General features: G+C 50.1%; 1 protein-coding gene across 1 annotated transcript; it reads right to left on the minus strand.

Annotated features, from left to right (window-relative positions):
- Window positions 1-3213: 3213 nt before the first annotated feature.
- On the minus strand, window positions 3214-7434 carry KRT19 (keratin 19). Its single transcript, XM_006155981.3, has 6 exons — window positions 6911-7434; window positions 4704-4786; window positions 4323-4479; window positions 3939-4100; window positions 3703-3828; window positions 3214-3589 (listed from the first exon to the last, which is right to left on the minus strand). The coding sequence occupies exons 1-6, from the start codon at window positions 7340-7342 to the stop codon at window positions 3335-3337; spliced, it is 1215 nt and encodes a 404-aa protein (XP_006156043.1). The 5' UTR covers window positions 7343-7434; the 3' UTR covers window positions 3214-3334.
- Between the last annotated feature and the right edge of the window lie 16271 nt (window positions 7435-23705).

The following is a 23705-nucleotide window of genomic DNA, read 5'->3' on the forward strand; positions in this document are numbered from 1 at the left end:
AATACAGGTGTTCTTATTTTCACTAGAATAACAAAACAATAATCCTGTACTTCCACCACATTCTTCACAATTTACAAAACGCTTTTGTACCCCCCTCCTCTAATCCTCTCAACTCTGAGGATGACTCCTGAAATTGACACTCAGAGCAGCAAAGTGATTTCTGCAAGGTGGCACAGCTAGTAGAAGAGGCGTCGTCAGGTCTCAGACAGGTCTTCAGACTCCCTCTCAGACAGGGGACGGAAAGAAAGGGTCCCTGCCACAGACCCAGAACTCCCACATCTGAGCTGAGTAGAAGGGAAGAGAACAGTGGCCAGGCCTGAATAGGGATGGGTTCCTCCTCCCCAGCTTTGCCAGGAGCTAGGCCTCTGGGTGCTAGCCCCAGACAGAGTACATATATTACTATTGCCTCATACTTGGGAAGATATTGTCTTTTCCTCTGAAAGAAAAATAATCAAACTCAGATCAGCCAGAGCTCATTAAATCCTCTGCAGACAATGGGGCCCCAGCAATTAATGCAGGAACAATTACTGGCTTGTCACCCCAGAGTGAGGGAGGAGTGAACCCCACTCGGCTCCCTGACTTCCTCCACTCACATCCCCACCCAAAATGGATTTTCCCCTCAGGCCCAGGCCAGAGACAGCACCTGCTACCTGGCTGCCCCACATGCAAATCCCTGGTTTTAGTCTAAGAGCTACTGAGCTCAAGGTCTGGGCAGGGCCAAGGACCTCCTCATTAGCACAGGCAGAATGGCCTTTGCAGGATAGAGCTTGGTTTGGTCCCAGTCCCGGCTGCAGCCTTGCCCCAGGCTGTCCCAAGGCAGCCTGTCCAGGTTGCTGTGCCAGTTTCTGTCTTTTGCCGACTGTAGCCAGACAGACTGTCCCTGGAGCCAGGCTTTCCCTTCAGGATAGGCCAGTGCAGCCCAACAGAAAGAGCATGGATTCCACCTCTGGGTGCACCTCAGTCTCTCAGCCTGGTTCCTGATTTAAGATTGAGCCATTGGGCCAGTAGGTGGCATGGCAGTTAAGGTGTTCGACTTCCACATGGCCAACCACAATTCGAGTCCCAAACCTGGCAGCTTGCTCTCTCTCTCTCTCTCTCTCTCTCTCTCTCTCTCTCGCTCTCAAGCATGGAACAAATTTAAAAATAATAATAAATAAAATTAAATAGTTTCTTTAAAAAAAAAAAAAGATTGAGCCATTAACATTGACCATAGTGAGCATTTGATGACACAAGGGGAGGGAAGTGTCCATACCCTTCAGAATACCCCTCCCCTCCTCCACCCCTCAAGAGGATGCCAGGGAAAGAAGGCATAACCTGGGAATGCTTCCTTTTCCATGTACTAAGCAAGTGCCCTTGGGCAATAATGGCTCCTCTCTTGGAACCTTAGTCTACCAGTCAGAAAAATGGAAATCATTCCAGCCCAGCCTGATTGACAGAGCAGCAAGATGACTGACTAGAAATGCTTTACAAACTGAAGTGGCCATGACAGCCAGCAGTGATAGAAAGATTCTGTCCCCCAAGCTCTCCACACCCTCCCCCTCCCATCCTAGGTCTCCTCAGACACAGCTCCCAGACTAAGACAGAAAAGTGCCTCTCCACACACAAAGAAAGGCTTTATTCCTGACACCAGGCCTGAGACCCAGTCACTTGGCCCACCTGTGTGGGCCCAGACCCCGCCCCGCAATCACATTCCAGGGGCCCTGGAGCAGAGGGAGGGTTTCAGCTGTGACAACAACCATTGTGGGCAGGGACAAGGATCTCTGAGCAGTCCCAGCCTGGGGTGTGACTAGGCCTCTGCCTCCAGCTCAAAGACTTACTGAGGTGTTAGAGGTGGGAGCTTGCAGCCCCTAAGAACAGCAGAGGAGGTGGCCGAAGGGCCAGGGCTGTAGCAGGGCAAAAAAGATCTGGCCTCTGGGACCCATATGTTCACAGTCAACCAGCAAGCTAAGGCCCAGTTCTGAGACCCACAAGGAAATGTAGAAATAATGCCTCCTTCAGTACAGCATGGGTGTGATAGGTCAGGCCTAGAGCAGGGGGGTTGGGCCCACACAGCTTTCCAGTAAGACACCTCAGAGTGGGGACCAGGCAGTGGGCCTGGTGTACCACTACCCTGCACCTGACCTCTCACTGGAAGCAGGGAAATATCTTTATGAGCCTCTTATTTACCTTGACTTGGCTTCAGTTCTTGGCAGCTGAGCTGCAAACCACAGGGGGAGGACCATACCCACCCAAGGGCAGATTCGTACCAGGAAGCTGGGACTTTGTTCCTTTACTGGCCCAGGACAGGCCCCAGGCAAGCCAGGTTGGGGCTCTGTGTGGGAGGTCTGGGTCACAGCAAGGTCCTATTTTAGGCTCTGGGCCCAGGCATGACCTGGTGGGTGTAAGGGCTTACACAGGGCTGCCCCAGAATGGATAAGCGTGTCAGTGCACACACACTGACACGGTGCAGGCCCACCCTTGCCAGCCCTGCTCTACGTGGGCGCCTGACCCCAAAACTCCAGTTTGAGTAAAGCCAAGAAACGTGTCAGGGGAACTGCCTCAGGGGATCCAGTCCTGAGCCTTCATATGGAATGAGAATGGAATGTACTCTGAGGGACTGACATAAGCGTCAACTCCAGGGTAACACCTGGGGAGATGTGACACCACGAACTAAGAATCAGGAAATTTAGATTCGAGTCCTGGCTCTGCCATGTAGTTGCTGTGTTGCCTTGAACAAGTTACTTAAACCCTCCCAAGCCTGTTTCCAGATCTGTAACATGCAGCTCATGCTAACTCCCTTCCAGGGATGATTAAGTGGCACATAGTAAGTGTTTAATAAATACTAATTGTTCACACACACATCACATGCATGCATGTCTCAACCCCTGGGGGAAAATAATGGAAAGAAAACTGAATCTGGAAGCAAAAACCATAGCTTCAAATACCACCTTTGACAGGTATGAGAGCAATTACAATACAACAAGCCACTTTCTCACCCCGTGCCTACCTCTCTATAAGGTAGAAGCCAGTTTATTTTACAAGGTTATTGCAAGGAGCAGGTTAGATAAATGAAGACTTCTGCAAACAAAAATTACCATAGCAGTCAAAGTATATGAGTACTTTCCCTTCCCTTTCCTGAGACACTGTGAACTTTGTTTCAAATAACACATAAACAGGGCCAAGACGTGACCCTTCTTTCCATGGGCTGAAATAACAAACCAAATGTCCTTCCTCTCTCAGATCATAAAGTTTTATTGGCAGATCAGGGGAAAACCAAGATAAGGGTCCCTCTCCTCCCAAGGCTCTTCCCAGGGAATCCCTCTGCAGGCGGGCAGGAGCCCACAAGCCTGCCAACTCAGAGGCTCTTGGGGCTGGACAAGTCATTGTAGTGGGCCTCTTGGCCCTCAAGCAGGTTGCGGTAGGTGGCGATCTCCTGCTCCAGCCGCGACTTGATGTCCATGAGCCGCTGGTACTCCTGGTTCTGCCGCTCGGTGTCAGCACGCACGTCGCCCAGCTGGGCTTCGATACTGCTGATGAGCGCCTGGATCTGCGCCAGCTGCGCTCCAAAGCGAGCCTCTGTTTCTGCCAGCGTGCCTTCCAGGGCGGCTTTCTGACGGGAGGAAGAGGGGAGGACTCAGCAGAGAGGGCACAGGCACACGTGGCCAGGCTGCTCAAGGTGGTGAGGGCTTAAGTGTGTATCCCACACAGGGCAGGGCCACATACCATGCTCAGCTGTGTCTGCAGCTCAATCTCAAGACCCTGGAGGGTACGCCGCAGGTCAGTGACCTCGGACTTGCTCATCTGGAGCTGCTCTGTGTGGCCGGCCACCTCCCGGTTCAGCTCCTCGGTCTGTGCCAAGAGAGGAGGAAAGAATAAGACTAAGGCAGAACCTTGTGTGAGAAGCACCAAGCCCCCTCTCCTCGCCACTGCCCAAAGAGTGCCTGCTTCCCCCAGCTTACCCGGCTGATGAACCAGGCTTCGGCATCCTTCCGGTTCTGCTCAGCCATGACTTCATATTGGCTTCTCATGTCACTCAGGATCTTGGCAAGGTCGATGCCTGGAGCAGAATCCACCTCCACACTGACCTGGCCACCCACCTGGCCCCTCAGGGCACTAGTTTCCTGGAAAGACACAGCAGAGATGGGCATGTCAGGGCAGAGTCTGTTGGCCCTGGACCAAGCCATTCCCCCAACAGACCAAAGCAGGTTGGTGTCCAGGTACAGACCTAGGAGCCAGACGGGGGAGCAGACCAAGTCACCACTGTCCCCTGCTGGGACCCTGGGAACATCATGCACACCCAGAGCCATGTTGGAGGGGTGAGAGATGGCCAGCTTGAAACTCACCTCCTCATGGTTCTTCTTCAGGTAGGCCAGCTCCTCCTTGAGGTTCTCGATCTGCATCTCCAGGTCGGCCCTGGCCAGGGTCAGCTCGTCCAGCACCCTGCGCAGGCCGTTGATGTCGGCCTCCACGCTCATGCGCATAGCCTGCTCCGTCTCAAACCTTCAGAGGAAATAGTTGCAGTCAGACCAGAGTCTCTTCCACACTTCAAGATTTCACCACCTCCCCCAGAGTTCAGGGATCCATGCAGGGCCTGCCTCAAGTCAGCTGGGGTGCGTGAGAGCAAAGTAAAGTGCCCCTCCCTGCCTCACTGCACTGTTCCCTAAAGACCTGGGATGCTGCCCTCCCCTGCCCTGGCTTCTGCAGCCCCTAGGGCAGATACTCACTTGGTGCGGAAGTCGTCTGCAGCCAGACGGGCATTGTCAATCTGCAGGACAATCTTGGAGTTCTCAATGGTGGCACCGAGAATCTGGAAAGTAGAAGGCAGGAGGTTGGCACCAATTCAGCATAACTGTACCCGCTGTCTTCTCAGAGGAAAGTAGCAAACAACTACACCCCATCCCCACTCCCTAGAGACCACAGCCCCAGCCGCCCACTCCTGTTCTGGGAGGCCTTGGCATCAGTCCATGCCCAGCGGCTAGAATAGGAGGAAACACTTCAGAGAAGGCTGAGCACGGGAGGAGGATCGCCCAGAGGGCGAGAAGAGTATGGGCAGGGAGGGCAGGGAGGGCAGGAAGGCAAGTCTGGGGAGAAAACCTCTGAGGTATCTGCCCAGTGACACAAAATGGCCTATTAGGGGAAGGGGGCCTATAAACCAGATGCAGGTTAAGTGTAGGGGCCAAGAGAAGCAAGGAGAAAGGCTCACCCCTTTGTCTATACCACCCACATAAAAACACATTCTGCCTGCAGAGAAGGACATCCGTTTACTGAGATTCTGTTATGTGCCAGGCATTCAGTACCTCATCTTTTATGGCCTCTGTAACCTCAGGTCAGTGGCTCTCCTAGGTACAAAAGTGGCAGCTAAAGTTCAGGAAACCTCACCCAAGTTCACCCCAATAGAAGGGCTCTCTGATCTGAGAGACATATTCACACCAGTTTGTAGCCCAGTGGTGGGGGGGATGAGTGGAAGGAATGTACAAGGCTGCATGTTAAAATGGAGTGAAGGGGGGAACCAGCAGTTAGTGTAATGGCTATGTCGCTGGACTCCCACGTAGTCGACCGCGGTTCGTGTCCCGGACCCAGTGGCTTAAAACTCACGCCGGGCACGTGTGCGTGCGTGCCCAAGATCCCGAGAGGAGAATGGAGGAGAAGGGATTGTGGCGTGACCATCCCCCCTGGGGGGTGATTTCTCGCTTTCTGTCTCTCTGTCTCTCTCTGTCTGTCTGGCGAGCGTACGCGCCCTACAGTGAAAATCTCTCAAAAAAAAAAAATGGAGTGAAGGGGTTTTCAGAAAGTTCATAGAAATTTTGTATTATGAAAAAACTGTGCCTAGGTTTCAAAATTTTTTGCACCAGAGTAAATTTACTTTAATTCCATTTTTCCGATTTTCTAAAGTACCCTCTCATTTCTTATGGAAGGTTACAATTTACAAAATGTGTACAAACAGGACAAAAAGCTCTATTCTAGGTGGTTGTTAAGATCTCTAGCTCTCCCCCACAGCCTGTGTGGTTCCGGGATTCTGCCAGCCACCCAGCACGCTGGGCACTGGGAAATGTTTTGGGGAGCTCTGCGTTGGGAGACCCAGCAGTGTGATCTCTCTGGTCTCTGATCTCCAGGACCCTGCTCTTCCCTGTACATGCAAGTCAAGGCTCCCCTCTAACAGCTTGTGGCTTAGACTCCAGATCTCCAGCCCAAGACCACCCTGAGCTGACTCAGACTCAGTCTTCCCAAGCAGAAATCAAGGCAAGCCAACAATGGGGGCATCTGGCCCAGGGGCCACAGCTGGCCTCTCCCATTCTTCCTAGAGCTCCTCTTAGGACCTGGGTGGCCACCTGGGAGGAACAGGAGAGGAGGCCAAAGCCTGGACGTGATGGAAACCAGACCTGCCAGGCTAGGGACAAGGAATGCAGAGGCCCCACACTGAGGTCATTAGGGGTCAGGTAGGTGCTGTTTGGAGAGGCTGGGAAGCGGTGGTTCTGGCTCAGTGTGGATCAGACCCTCCAGGCCAGACTCTGGCATCTCCCTACTGTGGTCTCCGTCCCTGGCTAGACCCCTGGACAATACGCAGCAGTGTCCCATAGCTTCGCATTCTTGGAATCCGCATTCCCAGCCTGTCTGATCCGCGCTACCACTTCCTCCCGGCACTCCAACCCCGCCCCTGCCTCCTCTACAGGTCCCGCCCACTTACCTGATCCGCCCGGCGCCCCTCTTCCCTCCACCTGGACTCCACTTCTTGCCCCATGGTCCTGCCCCCCTGCTTTCTGTCCCCCTTATCTCTGCCCCACCCTGCGGGCTCTCTCGTCCTAACGGGCTCGCTCCCGCCCCCGACTAGGCGGTGGCTCCGGACCGCCGCGTGGGCTGGGTTTCCGCGGCGGCACCCGTCTACCCGCCCAGCCGCGGCAGGTGCACTTCCAGTGGCCCGGCCGCCGCCCACCTTGTCCCTCAGGTCCTCAATGGTCTTGAAGTAGTGGTCATAGTCGCGGGAAGGCCCAGGCCCCTGCTTCTGGTACCAGTCGCGGATCTTCACTTCCAGCTCTCCGTTGGCCTCCTCCAGGGCGCGCACCTTGTCCAGGTAGGAGGCCAGGCGGTCGTTGAGGTTCTGCATAGTGACCTTTTCATTGCCCGCCAGCAACCCATCGGAGCTGACCAGGGTGCCCGCATAGCCGCTACTGAAACCCCTGCCGAAGCCCCCAGAAGAGGACGAGGTCACAAAACGGGCAGAAGACACAGACACGCCACGGCCTCCTGAGCCCCCGTGGATGCTGGGTGCACGGAAGGTGCCACCCGCCCCAAAGCGCACAGAGCCACCGCCCAGGCCCCCGTAGGATGAGGTGGCAGACGATTGACGATAGCTGTAGGAAGTCATGTCCAGGCAGAGGACGCAAGTGACACTGATTTGAGGAGCTGGATGGCAAGAGGAGTGGCGAGCCTTTCACCTGGCCAGGCCTTTTATGCCTGAGGCAGGACGGGGAGGGGAGAATGGTGTCAGGGGCGTATATCTGAGACCCAGAGGAATTTGCAGGCTTCTGAGTGCAAATAGGGACACTCTCCCCATTGGTCAATTCCCGTGGCTCTGCCCCTAGCTCTCCCCTCCCAGAGACCAGAGGCTCCTGCCCTCCCTTCCCCCTCCTATTATATGTGTATTGTACAAAACCCCCTCGCTCTTTAAGATCACCCAGAGTTTGACGAGCCCCCCCATCACACACACACACACACACACACACACACACACACGGATTATACTTTCACATACCCCCACCTGGTGATCACTCCTCCGAATCCCTTCTGGAATCATGTTGTGAGCTCCTTGCTGGTGATCACAACCGATGTGCCCCTGCCCAAAGTACATTCTCCAGATTTTCACACCCCACTGGCAATTACAGCCTCTCTGAACCCGTGCCCTTGGGGGATCACCCACACCTTGCATCCCTCTTAGTCCCTTTTGACAAACGCACCGTTTCCAGAAAGAGGTTCCCTGAATCTGCTTGCTCCCTGGCCTCCGGAGACAAAACTGCCCCACCCTGCGGTGGCCCAAGGGGACAATAGGCTCCCGGAAACAGCTGCAGGGAGTGGTTCTGCCAGCTGGACTGGCACCTTCACAATCTCAAGCTTGAGCCTGACTCCCACCTAGGAGCTGAGTTCCACTCTGGGACTCTCAACATCCCAAAAGCATACATTTATTTCAATGACTGTTCACTGGGTTGCTTCCATGTACCCAAAATGAGGAATCTGAGTCGGGGATGGGGGACTGAGGTGGAGGCAAATCACTTGCCCATGAGGCATTTAGCATGTGCCACCCAAAGACAAAATGGAATGGCATCCCTGCCCTCCTTGAGCAGGGGGGGGGGGGGGGGGGGGGTCAGAGGACTGCTGAATCTGCACGTCTCGTAGTCTTCTTGTCCCATGATGTGGGTGAATAAATGAATGAGTTAGGGAGCCACACAAAGGTGCCATGTGCAGAGTGAAGAGTTTTGATAACAGAGGAAGGATTCTCTCCACTCCATACCAGCCCCCAGCCCTGCTCTTCATCCAGTTCACTGATTCCAAGCACCTTTTCTGAAGTCTTGGAAGGGCCAGGCCCCACTAGACACTGCAGTGCACTGCAGCAACCCCAGTCTAGTTCCTCCTTCCCATCCTGTATCAGAGCAATGATCCAGGCTCAGGACAGAGGCCTTGTGCCCTCCAGAGACAATGTTAGAGATATGGGTCAGTCACTCCCCATCTCTAGGCCTCAGTTTCCCCAGTGAAATAAGGGGTTCCCTAGCTCTCCCCTCTTCTCTGCATATTATCACCTGGGTCACCTGTTATTAATAAAGATTTATCCCAGTTTCTGAAACCTCAGGCCCCAGCAGATTGTCTTCCAGTCACTAGCTTATCCAAGATCCGAGACAGGACCCCCCCAAAACACACACACTCCACCTTTTATTTTCACACACACACACACACCTTAACCTACCAGGAACAGCCTTCAGCCACTCAGGAAAGCCAGCCTGAGGCTGTTTAAACTAGTGAATCCGTTGCAGGAAGCTGGAAGGTCTTTGGGGAACCTGGGCAGGGAATGGTGGCCCAAGGCCGGCCATGAAAACAGGGTGTGGGCCTTCGCAAAGGTTGTAGCTGCCAGAGCTGGGATGATGTGAGTCACTCTCATTATCTGGCCCTGAGGAAGAGGATTGTTCCTTGTGGGGGAAAGGGGAGATGGGCCAGGTAGTTGCTAAGCACACCAAGCCCTAGTCAGAGTCTATTTTCCCAGCCTGATAGGAGGGTCTGGGAAGGGACTTTGTATTAGGAAACAAAGATAAAATTGACAGTTCAACCCCTAAGATTAAGGTATTCTAAGCTCCCTAAAGCTCAGAGAAGCTTAGAGTCCCAGCTCCTTACTCCAGAGCCATGACCATTAGCACAATTGACAGTAGGACAGTACAAGTTACAAAGCTTTTTCAAATCTCTTTGGCTCCTTGCAGCTCAATAGAAAAGGTCTGCATTTCCCTTATGATGAGGGATATTGAGCATTTTTTCATATGCCTTTGGCTATTTGTATGTCATCTTTAGGGAGTGTTTTTTCCAACCCCAATCAGAATGTCTAAGATTAAAAAAAAAAAATGATAAGTGCTGGCGGGGATGTGGTGAAAGGGGACCTCTCTTACACTGCTAGTGGGAATGTAAATTGGTCCAGCCACTGTGGAGAACAATTTGGAGATTCCTCAAAAATCTACAAATAGAACTACCATATGATCCAGCAATCCCACTCCTTGGTATCTACCCAAAAAACAGAAGAATTCTTCATTGGAAAAGTGTTTGCACATCGATGTTTATTATGTCACTATTCACGATTGCTAAGACATGGAACCAACCCAAATGCCTCTGACGGATGAATGGATTGAAAAACTGTGGCACATATACTCTATAGAATAATATTCAGCCATTAAAAAAATAAATAAAAAACCCTGGCTTTTGACAGAAAGTGGAAGAATATGGAAGATTTACTGCTGAGTGTAGCAAGCCAGGTTATGAAGGAGAGACATTGTATGTCCCCACTTAATATATACCAAGTGTCTGCATTCAATGACTGAAACTGACTAAAGGATGTACAAACACAAGAGCAGGTCCACAGTCAGGAGTATTGAATTATGGCTTCCAGCCTTTTCACATACAGCCCCATGGCCTAAGATTTTGAGTGACTAATGAAGACTTGTCCCCAGTCTCTGAAACCTAAGTCCCCACAAATTGTACTCTAACCACCAACTTGTCTCAGAATAAAGGTAAGAAACCCCAACCCACACCTCTAACCTACCAGGAACAGCCCTCAGTCATTCAAGAAGGCCAGCTTGAGGCTTTTAAAACTAGTGGACAGAGACTCTAAAAGGTTAATAACTTGATTCAAGTCACACACGGGACCCAGGATTAAGGGACCCTTAACTTCCCAAGCCACCTTCCTACCACTAACGTTGTCCCTCCTGTCGTGGGGTAGAGGACAAGGTGTTCTCCTCCATTGGTCTGGAGAAACAGTTATCAAGCCAGGGAAGGCATAGTATCACCTGCCAAGGTCCTATCTTGTTCCTCTTGTTCCAATATATGCAATTATTTGGTCAGCCAATGGGTTCATTCCAGTAAGATTCCTCAAAGTTCAGCCTAGCAGAGAAGATAGTCTTGTATACAGGAACAGAACAGAATTTACAAGCAGGAGGAGAGAAAGGTAAATGAGTAGAAGCCTCATGAACTTGCTTGTTATGTAAATTAGTAACTCCTTACTTAGACACCACCCTCTTCTCCAGGGACTAACAACATGAAGGGTCAAGGTACTTTCTCATCCACTCCTCCACTCAGGGGATGTACATCAAGCCTCTTCTAGGCCAGGTATGCTGCTGGGTGCTGGGATATAGCAATAAATACAAACTTGTCCTGCTTCTAAGAGGCTGACAGACTGGTAGGGGGAGTAAGACATATTTATTGTGATGAAATGTGATAAATTGAATAGTCGCATTAGTTTTTGTTTCTTCTTAAAACCTTGCCAAGATGACAGTTACATAATATTTAAAGAAGATAAAATGTCAGCAAAAATTTTAAATTTGGAATGGGAACATGGCAGACAAGAGATAGCTGAGACTTAGGGTTTGGAGAAGCAGGAAGAAGTACATAAAAGCGGAGGGCAGGATCCCATAAGAAGCAAGGAGTTCTCCACACACCCCTAAAGAAGCTGAGGAACTGGGGGTACTGAGTACCTTGAGAGGAAAAATGGACCACGAATACATCTGGCTGGTAGGTTCTATAATTAGTGCCCAGTTTCCCTATCAACCAAGGGCAGCCAGGTGACTACCTCTCCCCAACCCAAGAAAAAAAAACAAAAGATTTACTTTCCCCCGTTAGATTGGCAAAGTTACAAAGTTTGATAATATCAAGTGTCAGGGAAACCACAGGCAAATGAACCGTCTCAAACACATTGGTGGGAGGTGAGTTGCCACAGCTACTTGGCAAGGAGACTTGGCAGCACTTCCATTAAAGCTTATGAGGGTGCTGGCCCCATGGCTTGGTGGTTAAGAGAGCCAGATCCCACATGGCTGACTACAGGTTGAATCCCAGCCCCTGGGGTTTGAAAGATATATCAGGCATGTGTGCTTATATGCCCAAACTCCCAACAGGATGGAGAAAGAAGAAGGAATTGCAGCATGACCACTCCCCATTAAGCAGTGCTTTTCCCCTGTTTCGTGTGTGTGTGCACATGTGCGTGCATGTGTTTGCGTGCATCTGGTGCATGCACACACCCTATGGGAAAAAAAAAATAAAAACCTTATGTGCTACCAGGTCTATTCTTCGTATTTGCCCCAGAGAAAACTTTGCCCAGTATTCAGGAATACACCTGAAAGGATGGTCTTTGAAGCCTTGCTTATAATAGTCAAAAGAAGGAAACAATCACTAGTCGGGGGATGGCTAAGTAAACTATGTAACATCCACATAGGGAGGATTAGAAGCAGGAAGTAGCAGAATGAGTAATGTCAGTACAAAGTGACATGGAAAACACTGAAGAACTGAGTTGAGTACAATAAAAGCAGTGGGAGAACAATGCGTATGATAAGTCAATGCATGTTGACATTCATTCAAAAGATGACTTACTTCTTACTTCTGCAGGTACATGTGAATACGTGTATAAATGCATGTGTATGTGATAGATACGGAAAGAAACACACCAGACTGACAAGAGAGATTTCCTCTGGAGAGAAGCTGCAAGAAGCTTTGTAGTCAAGGGGAACCTAAACTTGATCTCTTTGGTTTTACTTTTTACAAGGTTGTATTTATGCATTACTTATTAATTAACCATAAGTAGTTTCCTAAGAATAGTCATTATTAAGAACTGGTTGAGTTTAATACAGTAAATACCTCCTTCCCTACCCTGCATGCCTCGCTGACATAACTCTCTCCACTCATCTATGCCAACACTCTATTCTTTTTTTTTTTTTTTTGAGAGATTTTCACTATAGGGCGCGTGCGCTCGCCAGACAGACAGAGAGAGACATTAGAGTCAGAAAGCGAGAAATCACCCCCCAGGGGGGATGGTCACGCCGCAATCCCTTCTCCTCCATTCTCCTCTCGGGATCCTGGGCACGCACACACACGCGCCCGGCGTGAGTTTTAAGCCACCGGGTCCGGGACGCGAACCGCGGTCGACTACGTGGGAGTCCAGCGACATAGCCATTACGCTAACTGCTGGTTCCCCCAACACTCTATTCTTGAACTGGGGAAGGAGAAAAGAAGTTTTAGAACAGGGACTTGCAGAAGAGAGGAGAAGAGAGACCCCAGAAAAGGCTTCTGTGCTCCTACCCCCATGCCCTGGGGCCTTTGATGTTTTTACCTGGGAAGGGAAAGGGGCCAGATTTTTCAAGAACTTTGAAAGGGTCTGAGTTCAAGAAGAGCTCATTCAGGCCCAGATGATATAGAGCCCCTTCCACTCTGGCTCTGGAAAATTGCAATCTTCAGGAGTATCAAGAGCCAGCCCAGTGAGGCTCTCCTGGGTCGTGCACATGAACCCAGGGGCAAACCTGATATCAGAGCAGAGTGTACCTTACATGGACCCACAGTCAGCAGTCACAGTGTTGGCACATGTGAGACATTCCTTTGAGGACTTCCCGAAATGACTGGGAAATGTTTAGGGATGTTGAAGGAGGTAGTCATTGTATGGGCCATCATGCCAGAACAACTGAGCCAATAGGCATTTAGGCCTCAATCTAATCAATGTAATGAAATGTGTCAATGTTGGGAATTACAGTGCTTCATTTCTGCCCGAGAGCTTGGAGAACAGTTTTATAGAGGGCACAACCCTTGAGTGAGAAGCTAAAACACCAGTAGATGTTTATCAGGCCAAGAGAATAGGGGTCTGGAAAGGGACCATCTAGGGGGACCACTGTCATTTGGTGAGGTGGGACACAGAGTAGAGGAGGAAGGGCAAGAGAGAGACAGGCAGGGGCTAGAAGCTCACCCAAGGTGTTGGACTTGACCCTAAAAGCAATGGAAAGTCATTTAATCAAGGCTGTGATATGATTCTGGGTGGCAAATGGGTTGAGGGGATGAGGGAAGAAGGTATGATCAGGAATAAGGAGACCAGTTTAAGGTCTGTTAAAATTGTCCACATTGGGGCCAATAGATAGCATAGCAGTTACATTGCTGGTCTCCCACATGGCCAACCACAGTTCAAGTACTGGACCCAGTGTCTTCAGACTCACACCGGGCACATGTGCATGTGTGCCCAAGATCCTGGGAGGAGCATGAAGGAGAAGAAACTGTAGCATGGCCATCTGCCTTGGGGGGCGGGGGGAATGATTTCTCACTTTCCCTTTCACTGTCTCTGTCACTCTCTCTTTCTGGTGAGTGCACACACCCTAAGGCAAAAGCCTCTAAAAAGAAAAGAAAAGAAAAGAAAAGAAAAGAAAAGAAAAGAAAAGAAAAGAAAAGAAAAGAAAAGAAAAGAAAAGAAAAGAAAAGAGAAAAGAAAAGAGAAAAGAAAAGAAAAGAAAAGAAAAGAAAAGAAAAGAAAAGAAAAGAAAAGAAAAGAAAAGAAAAGAAAAGAAAAGAGAAAAGAAAAGAGAAAAAGAAAAGAAAAGAAAAGAAAAGAAAAGAAAAAAGAAAAAGAAAAAGAAAAGAAAAGAAAAGAAAAGAAAAGAAAAGAAAGGAAAAAGTCCATTAGGGCCGGCTCCATGGCCTGGTGGTTAAGATAGCCAGATGCCACATGATCAACCACACAGTTCGAGTCTCAGACCCAGTAACTTGGGCATGCATGTTCAAAATCCCAACAAGGTGGAGAAATGGAAGAGAACAAATTGCGGCGTGACCACACCCTGTTAAGGGATGCTTTCTCTCTATATCCCTGTCTTTCTCTCTCCATCTCTGTCTCTCTCGTGAGCAAACATATCTTCCGGCAACATATTTTTTATTCATGTTACAGGTAAGAGTCTGAACATGGTCCTAGTGGTGGAATGGAGAGTAAAGGACAGCAGCACGAAGTACTGATATGACTTGATGACAGATTGGAATGAAGAAAGAAAGGGATAATGTACAAAGCACTGCTACATCACAACATCGGCCAGGTCCTGGGCAGTCTCAGGTGAATGAGATCCCTGCTGCTACCATGTCCTCAGGGACCCAGGCCTTCTCTTGGGGAGCCCCACTCCCCTCCAAACCTTGAACCATCCAGTTCACTGGTTGGTGAAACCTAATGACAGCACAGAACAGGGAGTGGCTCAAGGCCTGACTCAGGCCAGCTGGGTATTGTCATGGGGACACGGGGACCCAAGACTAGTGGTGGGAGTTGGAGCTTCTCCACAGCCCAGGTCTGGATCCTTCTGCAGCAGCTCATCTTGGTCACTTCCTGCAATTAAGGACACAGTAAAAGCCGGGACCAGGGAGGTAGTTCAGGATGGCCTCTGGTGCTCCCCTGATCCTAGGGGGAGGAACTACCAGCTTGACTGGAACCAGAGCAGACCATGAGGAAGGGGAAAGAGAGAGTTTGGAAAAATCCCTTGTCCAGGCAGTGGGGAAAGGAAAAGAATCGGCTTCTCCAAGAGCCACATTCCACACCCTGGAGGACCAGGGTGTGGCCTCTCATATCCCCTCCCACTTCAGCAGTGCTGAGAGTAGGTGACAAGGATCAGGCTCCCTCAACACAGGGAAGGCCCAGCCAACCTGAGCCAGCCTCTCTCTGTCCTCTGTCCTGCTCTAGTCTACTCGGGCCCCCATCGGGAGCTGGGTCCTGCCGAGACCATGGCCCATTTTCCTAGATTGGGCATGGATTGTGCCAAACACAGGACAGAGGGGAGGGAAAATGTCCCAATGCCTGCCCTGACTTCTAGAGCCATGAGAGGGCCCGGGGGTTCCTCTACCTCTTCAGTTAATTGTCCACCCATAAGCATCCTTGGAGAATCCAGGTGCTGCCTCCCTTAGGGACAGAGACTCCAGGACTCCACACTCAAGATCTTTCCATTTCAAAACTTACCTAGCCCTACGAATCCTGGATGAGCACTTCAGAGCTTGGATCAGCCTCATCTAGGAATGTACCCTTCCCCGTCATGTGTCTTCCCCTAGAGCAAGTGTGGACCCTGGACTCTGAACACCCGCTGTGTACCAGAGGCTGATGCAGGATGGACCAACATCCCTGCCTCCCAGGAGGGGCCAGGCATGGCGCATCCTCTCAACTCACCTGCTTCTAACCTTTACCTGGATGGCAATAACCCCAGCTTCCCTCAGTTCCACTCAGCATGGAGCCACATCCACGCTGATCCATCCAGGCTGGCTCAGTGCCCTCCCACACACACACCTCCCATGGCCCCCTGAACTCATCCTGGCACACCCCATAGCTCTATCTCCCTAAGTTTTCTCCTCAGCTAGACTTCAGCTTCACTTGAGCTTCACAGTTGTACCCAGGGCTGACTCCAGCTCTAATAAATGTTTAATGATTATTTGCCGGAACAAAGGAAGAAGCCCTTATTACTATTATTTAACAAATAGTTGTGGACTACCAACATTGTGCCAGGCACCTTGGACTCTGGACTCTAGGACAGAACAGTCAAAGTCTCCCTACCCTGTAGGAGCTTTCATTTTGGAGGGGGACCTTGGGTAGAGGAGAACAGGGAAGAAGGACATGGAGGGGTGCTCAGGGAAGGCCACTCTGAGGAGGTGACCCAGGAACAGAGCCCTGAGTGAGGTCCAGGAGCCTTCCAATCTCTGGGCAAGAGCATTTCAGGCTCAGGGCACTAATAAGAAGGTTCTCCCAAGCCGGCCCAGTGGTTAAGACGGTGAGCCAGGGCGAGGGTGTGCAGGAGACGAGCCCACAGAAGGCCAGGCCACAGTGCATGGGATTCTGCAGGCTACTGAAGGAGCTGGGCGTTCTTGTGAGGGTAATAGGACTTTGAGCAGAAGTGCCTCGGAGCCTCTGGCCACAGGGTAGGGTAAGTCACCAAGGGTAGAAGCTGGAGACCTGATAAGAGACTTTTACAGTGCTGAGGCAAGAGATGCTAGGGCTTGTTTTGGGGTGACAACAGAGGGCCTGGTGAGCAGTGACGAGGGAGGGGTGGATTCTTGAGGGCACCACCAACAGGTCTTACTGATGAAGAACTTTAGATGACTCCTATGCCCAGCATTTGGTTGGCAGTCAGGGGTTTGGTCTGGGGCCATGGCTTCTACAACCAACTTATAGGAGGACAGTGGTCACCCCTGGAGTCTTCCTGGATCTGCTGAGTTAGGAGTCCTGGCAGAATCAGGTTCTACTTACCAAGCACTCACTCTGCCTCGTCTCTGCCATGGCCAATGCCTACAGAAGAAAGGGAGAAACAAAGGCAGCACCCACCCAGGTCCTGCCCTCACGGAGCCCACTTCAGGGACAGAGAATAAGGAGGTGACTTCTGATCAGGACTTGCGTTTTCCAAATTTTCAGCAAAGAACAATGAAAACATGTCCCTTCTCTAATAAGGTTGAAGGAAGTGTTTAGTACTTTCACTCTGAGTCATCCCAGGCTCCACCGACTGCCAGCTGGCAAAGGGGGCCTCACAGACTTGGGGGTGGGTTGGTCAGGTGAACTGAGCTTTGGGACCAGCCAGGCAGAGGGGCAGGGAAAAGCAGCATTCCTAAGAGCAGCTGGAAGGAGTTTCCCAGCAACTCTGAAGATAAAAGGCTGAGCCAGGCACTGCCTGGCTTCTTCCGGATCCTCCCGGCTCTAGCCAGCTGCTGGATAAACACTCATCAGGCAGAAACCGCAGAGAATCCCAGAGTGGGGTGGGCTGCCGGAAGCTGATAATATCAGAATGCCTGGGCCTGGGACCAATGGGGAAGATACTCTTTGCCCAGAGAAAGAGCATTGGCTGCCCAACCCATGACAGGGGCATCTTGATCAGTGGACAATGGGGAAGGAGCACACACCCCACACCAAAGACACCCCCACACAGAGCATTGGCAGAGGACAATCCTCACTGGCTCCCTTGGATACTTCACTTCTACTGCCTATAGGACTTCCCAACACCAGCCCTAGTTCTTGCCAGGGTGCCCAACACCAGCCTGGGGCCTCCCAGACACACCTGCACCAGGAAGGACCCGAGCCGCAAAACCAGGAAGTATCTCTCCACTCCCCTGGCTCATCCTGCCAGACTCTACCCTCCTCATGTGGAGTGCACTAGAGTTGGGGGTTGTAGGGCAGGGTAGTCTCAGCAGACCTGTCTGGGATTAGGGCTGGGACCTATGGGGATGAGAGTACGTACCAAAGATATCAGTTCGAGCTCCGTAAACACGGCAAGGCTCCTGTCACACACAAACCAACACTCTTCCTCCAGCAAGGAGATTTGTGTCTGGGGATTCCGAAAGAAGGATTTGAGCTCAGGGAAGAAGAGGCAAAGTTTCAGGAACCCTGAATACCCCTTCCTGCTATGCCCAATATATCTCATCCTTATTCTCACCCTCATTATTAAAAATATCAAGCATTGGGACCAGCAGTTGGCGTAATGGCTATGTCACTGAACTCCCATGTAGTTGACTGCAGTCTGAGTCCCGGACATGGCAGCTTAAACTCACACCAGGTGCATGTGCGTGCGTGCCCAAGATCCCGAAAGGAGAATGGAGGAAAAGGAATTACGGCATGACCATCACCCCCCGGGGGGTGATTTCTCACTTTCTGTCTCTCTGTCTCTCTCTGTCTTTCTGGTGAGCGCATGCACCCTACAGCAAAAACTTCTCCAAAAAGAAAAAAAAAAAATCAAGCATCTTCTATAAGCCTAGCAAAATGAATTAGACAGAACTCCTACACTTGGGGGTGGGGGGTGGAGGAAGGGGGTATAGAAACCCAGACCAGAGGCTTTCAAGCACACAGAGCCCTAAGAGAGAGACAGGAACTGAGCGAGCCACTCCTACCCACTCTCTCTCTCTCACACACACACATACACTTCTCACGTACTTGCACACTCACTCTCACACTAACATACGCATTGTACACACTCACACGTTCTCATACCCACCTCACGATCACATTGTACACATGTGCACGTATCTGTCACACATGTGCCTACTTGCATACATGCTCATATACAAGCTCACATATTGCACTTACACATTAACTCTCACACACAAATGCACATGTGTACATACTCACACGTATACACACACACACACACGCTCCTTCACCCAAAGCAGCCCTCATTGATAGTTTTGCATATCCAGCTTTATGTAAAAGTTTGCTTCAGCACAGGGTTCTCCTTCTTTTAAAGCTCCAAAACCGGCACTTTGGTCCTACTCATCAGTTTACAAGTCAGTAAACTGAGACCAGAACGGGCATTCAGCCTGCCTGAGGTCCTGCACCCATCCAATACGTAGCAACATTTTAAATGTAATTGGTTGAATCAATTTCTCTCCCAGGTGTTTATCTTTCAGATATACTTTTGAATATGTGCAAAATGATATAATGTAATAGGATATTTCCTGCAGCGGTGGTTTTTGTTGCCATTTTGATTGGTTGGAAGGCACATGTGCATGCCAGCGAGAGATAGAGAGAAAGCACCTCTCATGAGGGGTAGCCATGCGGCAATCTCTTCTCCATTTCTTCCTCCTTTCAGGATTTTGGGCACACACACACTTGTGCCCAGTGCGTTTCTCAAGCTGCCAGCTCCAGGATTTAAACTATGTAGTTAGCCATGGGATCCAGATGCCTTAACCACCAGGCCATCAGCTGGCCTTGCAGTGTTTTTTCTTTTTTTTTTTCTTTTTTAATAATAACAAAAGACTGGAAATGCCTCCATGGTCATTATGTGATACCACTATGCTATAGAGTACTGTGTGACCGTCAGAAAGAATGAGACAACTCTATATGATACTGAAAAAAAGTGTGTTCAAATTATTTTATTCAATGAAAAAGATGGCAAGGCAATGTACATACATTGTTTCTGTTTATATGTGTGCTGCTACAGGGGAGAACATATCCGCATACATGTTTTTAATACATTGGCATCTTTAGAAGGATAAACAAGAAAGTGATAGCACGGGATGCTTCTACAAGGGGAGCTGGGAGTCAAAGGATGGAGAAAGACTGTTTTGTTGTATATCCTTCGTACTTTTTAGATTTTGTACTGTGCTATGCATGTATTATCTCTTCAAATATACATATATATAAAACAAACAAACAGACAAAGCATAAATACTTGGATGTTCATATCTGCTGAGAGGCTTGGATGGGTCTAGGACCCTAAGCCTGAGCCCAGCAGGAGCTCAGAGCCTCAACACCTCTGGCTCTGGTGGCCTCCCTGAGTGATTCCCTGCCTTGCCCAAAGACATGCCCAGGAAGCGGCGCTCACGCTCTTAATTCCTCACAGGCCATGCATGCACTCTGAGCCAGCCCCTGTGTTGAGTGCAGAATACAAAGACAGAAGAGACTCAGACCCAGCCCACAGCAGCTCCCTGCAAAGTGGGAGAGGTGGGAATGAGGAGGAAATATGTGAATCATGAATAACCACAAAACAGAGGCTAAGCAGGGTAGCATAGCAATGACCATTAGTAAGTGACCGTATAGTGAGGTGTTGACAAGCTTGGCCTTTGGAATGAGTCACGCCTCCTTGAGAGCCACTTACTATCCAGGCCCAGTTATATAACCTCCAAGCTTCTGTTTCCTTCCCTGTAGAATGTGGGCAATAATCCTACCAAGCCTGGCATGTACTCCTTTCCTTCCACTGCCCTATTGGAATCAGCCATGGGGAAGCGACAGCTGGAGATGAAAGGACAGGACAAGAGAGGCTTGGCTGTCTATCCCTACTTTCCCCCGCTAGGTCAGGAGTCAGCCAGCAGCTGCTTGGTCTGCAGCTCTGGCTGCTGCTCCTGCAGGGCACCTCTCCCTGGCCCACTGTCTTCACCTGCTCCTACCTCCCCTGAGCCTTCTGCTTTCCGCACTAGCTCCTCCCTGGAGGAGGATCCCTGTCTGGAAATAGTTCCTTCTCCACAGTCCTTTCAGGAAACCCTGAGAGTTCATCGGATCCTGCATGGGGCCTGTGGGATTCAGATGTGGCTAACTGTCTGAGGGGATGGTCAACTGCAATGTGCCTGGTTCATGTGCAGACACTGTCTGTCGTAGATGATGACATTCAGGGCTGGCTGGGAGAGGCCCACAAAGCATTCTCCTCCATCCCCAGCACACAGGTGGGTAGGAAGAAAGGCCCTGCACTGGGAGGAGAGTAGAAAGGGCCAGCAAGTGGAGGAGGACCTGCATCACAACTCTCCATGGGTCGCCTGGACCCCACTCCCCACACACATCTACACACTGACTAAAGGTCTCCTTCATCCCAACCCAGTCCTAGGGAGTACAGGGCAATTCGAGGGCTGGCCGCTGGGTTGGCAGGATGCCAAGACTGCCTCCCTACAAGATATGTCTGTGCCTGGTGCTGCCAAACCCTGCCCAGCCTCCACACTCCTCCCTCACAACACAGTCTGAGTGGGGAGTGACTCATCCCTTCTACCCTGCCCTATCCTGGACCCCACCAACCCTGGTCCCTCTCAGCTTCATCTCTACACTGGCTCCCAATGGCCTGAGCAATGTCTACCCCTGTACTCTGAACCCCAATCCAGGACACTTACTAAGCCTCAAGGAGGAACAGCTGGGCCCTGACATTCCCAGCTGGGTCTCCAGAGAGGTAGTCTTGCAGGAGACAGGGCACCACAGCTCCAATGTTTCCAACATTCACTATCTAAATCAAACTGAGGCTAGAAGAGGCTAAGTGACAAGCCTAAGGCCACACAGGAAGGTCTAGGTTGTAGTGGAGCTGACTCCAAAGGCCTCCCACCCCCTGCTTTATGCTGTAGGACACCTTCCCACATATCCTGAGCCAAGCTCAGGGGAAGCCTTTGTTGGGTAGGAAAAGGTGCTGTATTTACAATCCAAAGCCCCGAGTCCAGGCTCTGTCTTCCACCTGCTGGATGGCCGTGGGTAAGTTCCTCAGATTCTCTGAAATTTTTTTTCAATCCAGACAGAAATAATGATCCTGTCCTGCCCACCTCACTAGGCATTCTGGCTCAAACTACAGCTTCTACTGGCAGAGGGGCTTGTAGAGTAAGTCAGAGGCCTAATATCTAAGCCAGGGAAAGGTACAGGGATGTCCACCCTGGAGCCAGCCTCAGTTCCAGGCAGAGCAGGACTCCAGCCACAGGGCCAGACATTTACAAACTACCCAGGCCAGCTGCAGCATCCTTTGCCTTCAGCCTGCAGAACTCCCTCCACCTGCCCAGAAGTTGCCCTGAGCCTAGTCAACTCGGTGTCACAGTGCCCCCTGGAGGTTTCTTAGGAACTTGCACCAGACCCGCTCCTCCTACTACCCCTTTTTCTTTCTTTCTTTTTTTTCTTTCTTTCTTTTTTTTCATCTCATTTTCTTTTATACATTCAATCACATTATTATTTGGCTTACAAAATGGATATTTCAACAGGTGAACAGTTCTCTCTAGTACAGTCGATAAAACTACAAAATATCTTCAACAGATAATACCACATTTCTTTGTACCATTAATGCTTTGCCTTCCTATTTTTCTTCTAAATGTCCTTCCTCAGACCCTCCTCTTTCACACACACTATATCTGGTATGTACATCTATATACTGTGTTTCTATATCCTTTAGTCAATCAGTTTCAGTCACAGAGTGTGGACACTCAGTATATATTAAGTGGGGACATACAATGCCTCTCCTTCATAGCCTGGCTTGCTTCACTCAGCAGTAAATCTTCCATATCCATCCACTTCCTGTCAAAAGCAAGGGTTTTGTTGTTTTTTCTATGGCTGAATAGTATTCCACAGAGTATATGTGCCATAGTTTTTCTATCCATTCATCTGTTCGTGGGCATTTGGGTTGCTTCCATGACTTAGCAATTGTGAATAGTGCCACAATAAACATCAATGTGCAAGCACTTTTCCAATTAAGTATTCTTCAGTCCTTTGGATAGATACCAAAGAGTGGGATTGCTGGATCATACAGTAGTTTTATTTGTAGGTTTTTGAGGAATCTCTAAATTGTTTCCACAGTGGCTGGACCAATTTACATTCCCACCAGCAGTGTAAGAGAGTTCCCCTTTCACCACACTCCAGCCAGCACTTACCGTTTTTTTGTTTGTTTGTTTGTTTGTTTTAATCTTAGTCATTCTGACTGGGGTTAGGTGGTATCTCATTGTTGTTTTGATCTGCATTTCCCTTACAATGAGGGATGTTGAGCATTTTTTCATATGCCTTCTAGCTATTCTTATGTCATCTTTAGACCGCCCCCTTTTTCTATACCCCTGAGCTCATTCAAAACTGTGTAGAGAGGAACACTCAGTGGGTGCCCATACTCCACACCACTCTTTGTCCTCCTACAGCAGCAATGGACGTTGAGCTGAGTGTGGTACAAGACCAAGCCCCGGAGGACCAGGAGTACAAAGATCTGGATCTACTTCTGTGGCCCTGGGCATATATGTCTTTCCTCTGAGCAACAAAAGAGTGAAGGAGGCCATCTTTAAGAAAAGAAAGTTCCTGTCCTAGCTCTAAAACGGGTTTATCTGGCAATTTCCTGGTGCGTAAAATGGCCACAAGAGAGCGCTGCAGCCACAGCTGTGAGGAAAACGCACACCTGTGTGAAAACCAGTGCACACCTGCGCAGCTGAACTACCTGTTCCCTCCTCCCTTCCATGCCCCTGGGCCCCACCATCAGCACCAGACCCACTAGAATCACAGTGTAACCCAAATGTTTAAAAACTTTCCAGAATATGAATGTCCCCTCAATTCACAATTCTATTGCGGGTGAGGTTTGGTGGGAGCCTGGGGAGATAGAGCTATGTACAGCTGGGTAAATCCAGTGAAACCTAAAAGCATCCCTGAGCCTCTGCAAAAGGCTGGGACGAGGTAACCGAAGGAACTCCCACCGGTCTTGGAAGCCACGCAGGTGGGCTCACATCAAGACTAGCCACCCCCTCGTTGGTTACTTGTCCTTGGACAAGTCAATGAACCTCTCTGAACCTTGGCCTTGCCCAGGACCATCTGGCGGGACAGAGCATTCTAGATCAGAGGTCAGTTTTGGCCTAGGGGAGCCTCTATTAAGCCCTCCCTGTCTCCCAGCAGTTGCCCTGCACAGGCAGGAAATGTAGGCACAGGCAGGAGGTAAGAGGGAGGCCACAGCAGCCTCTGAGCAGCCTCTGAGATCATTCTAGGACAAAAATGTGACATTAGAAGGTTCCACAGCTTGAGCTGGCCCCAGGGCACAGTGGTT

Source organism: Tupaia chinensis, unplaced genomic scaffold (genome assembly GCF_000334495.1).
Source record: "Tupaia chinensis unplaced genomic scaffold, TupChi_1.0 Scaffold000477_1, whole genome shotgun sequence".
NCBI lineage: Eukaryota > Metazoa > Chordata > Mammalia > Scandentia > Tupaiidae > Tupaia > Tupaia belangeri.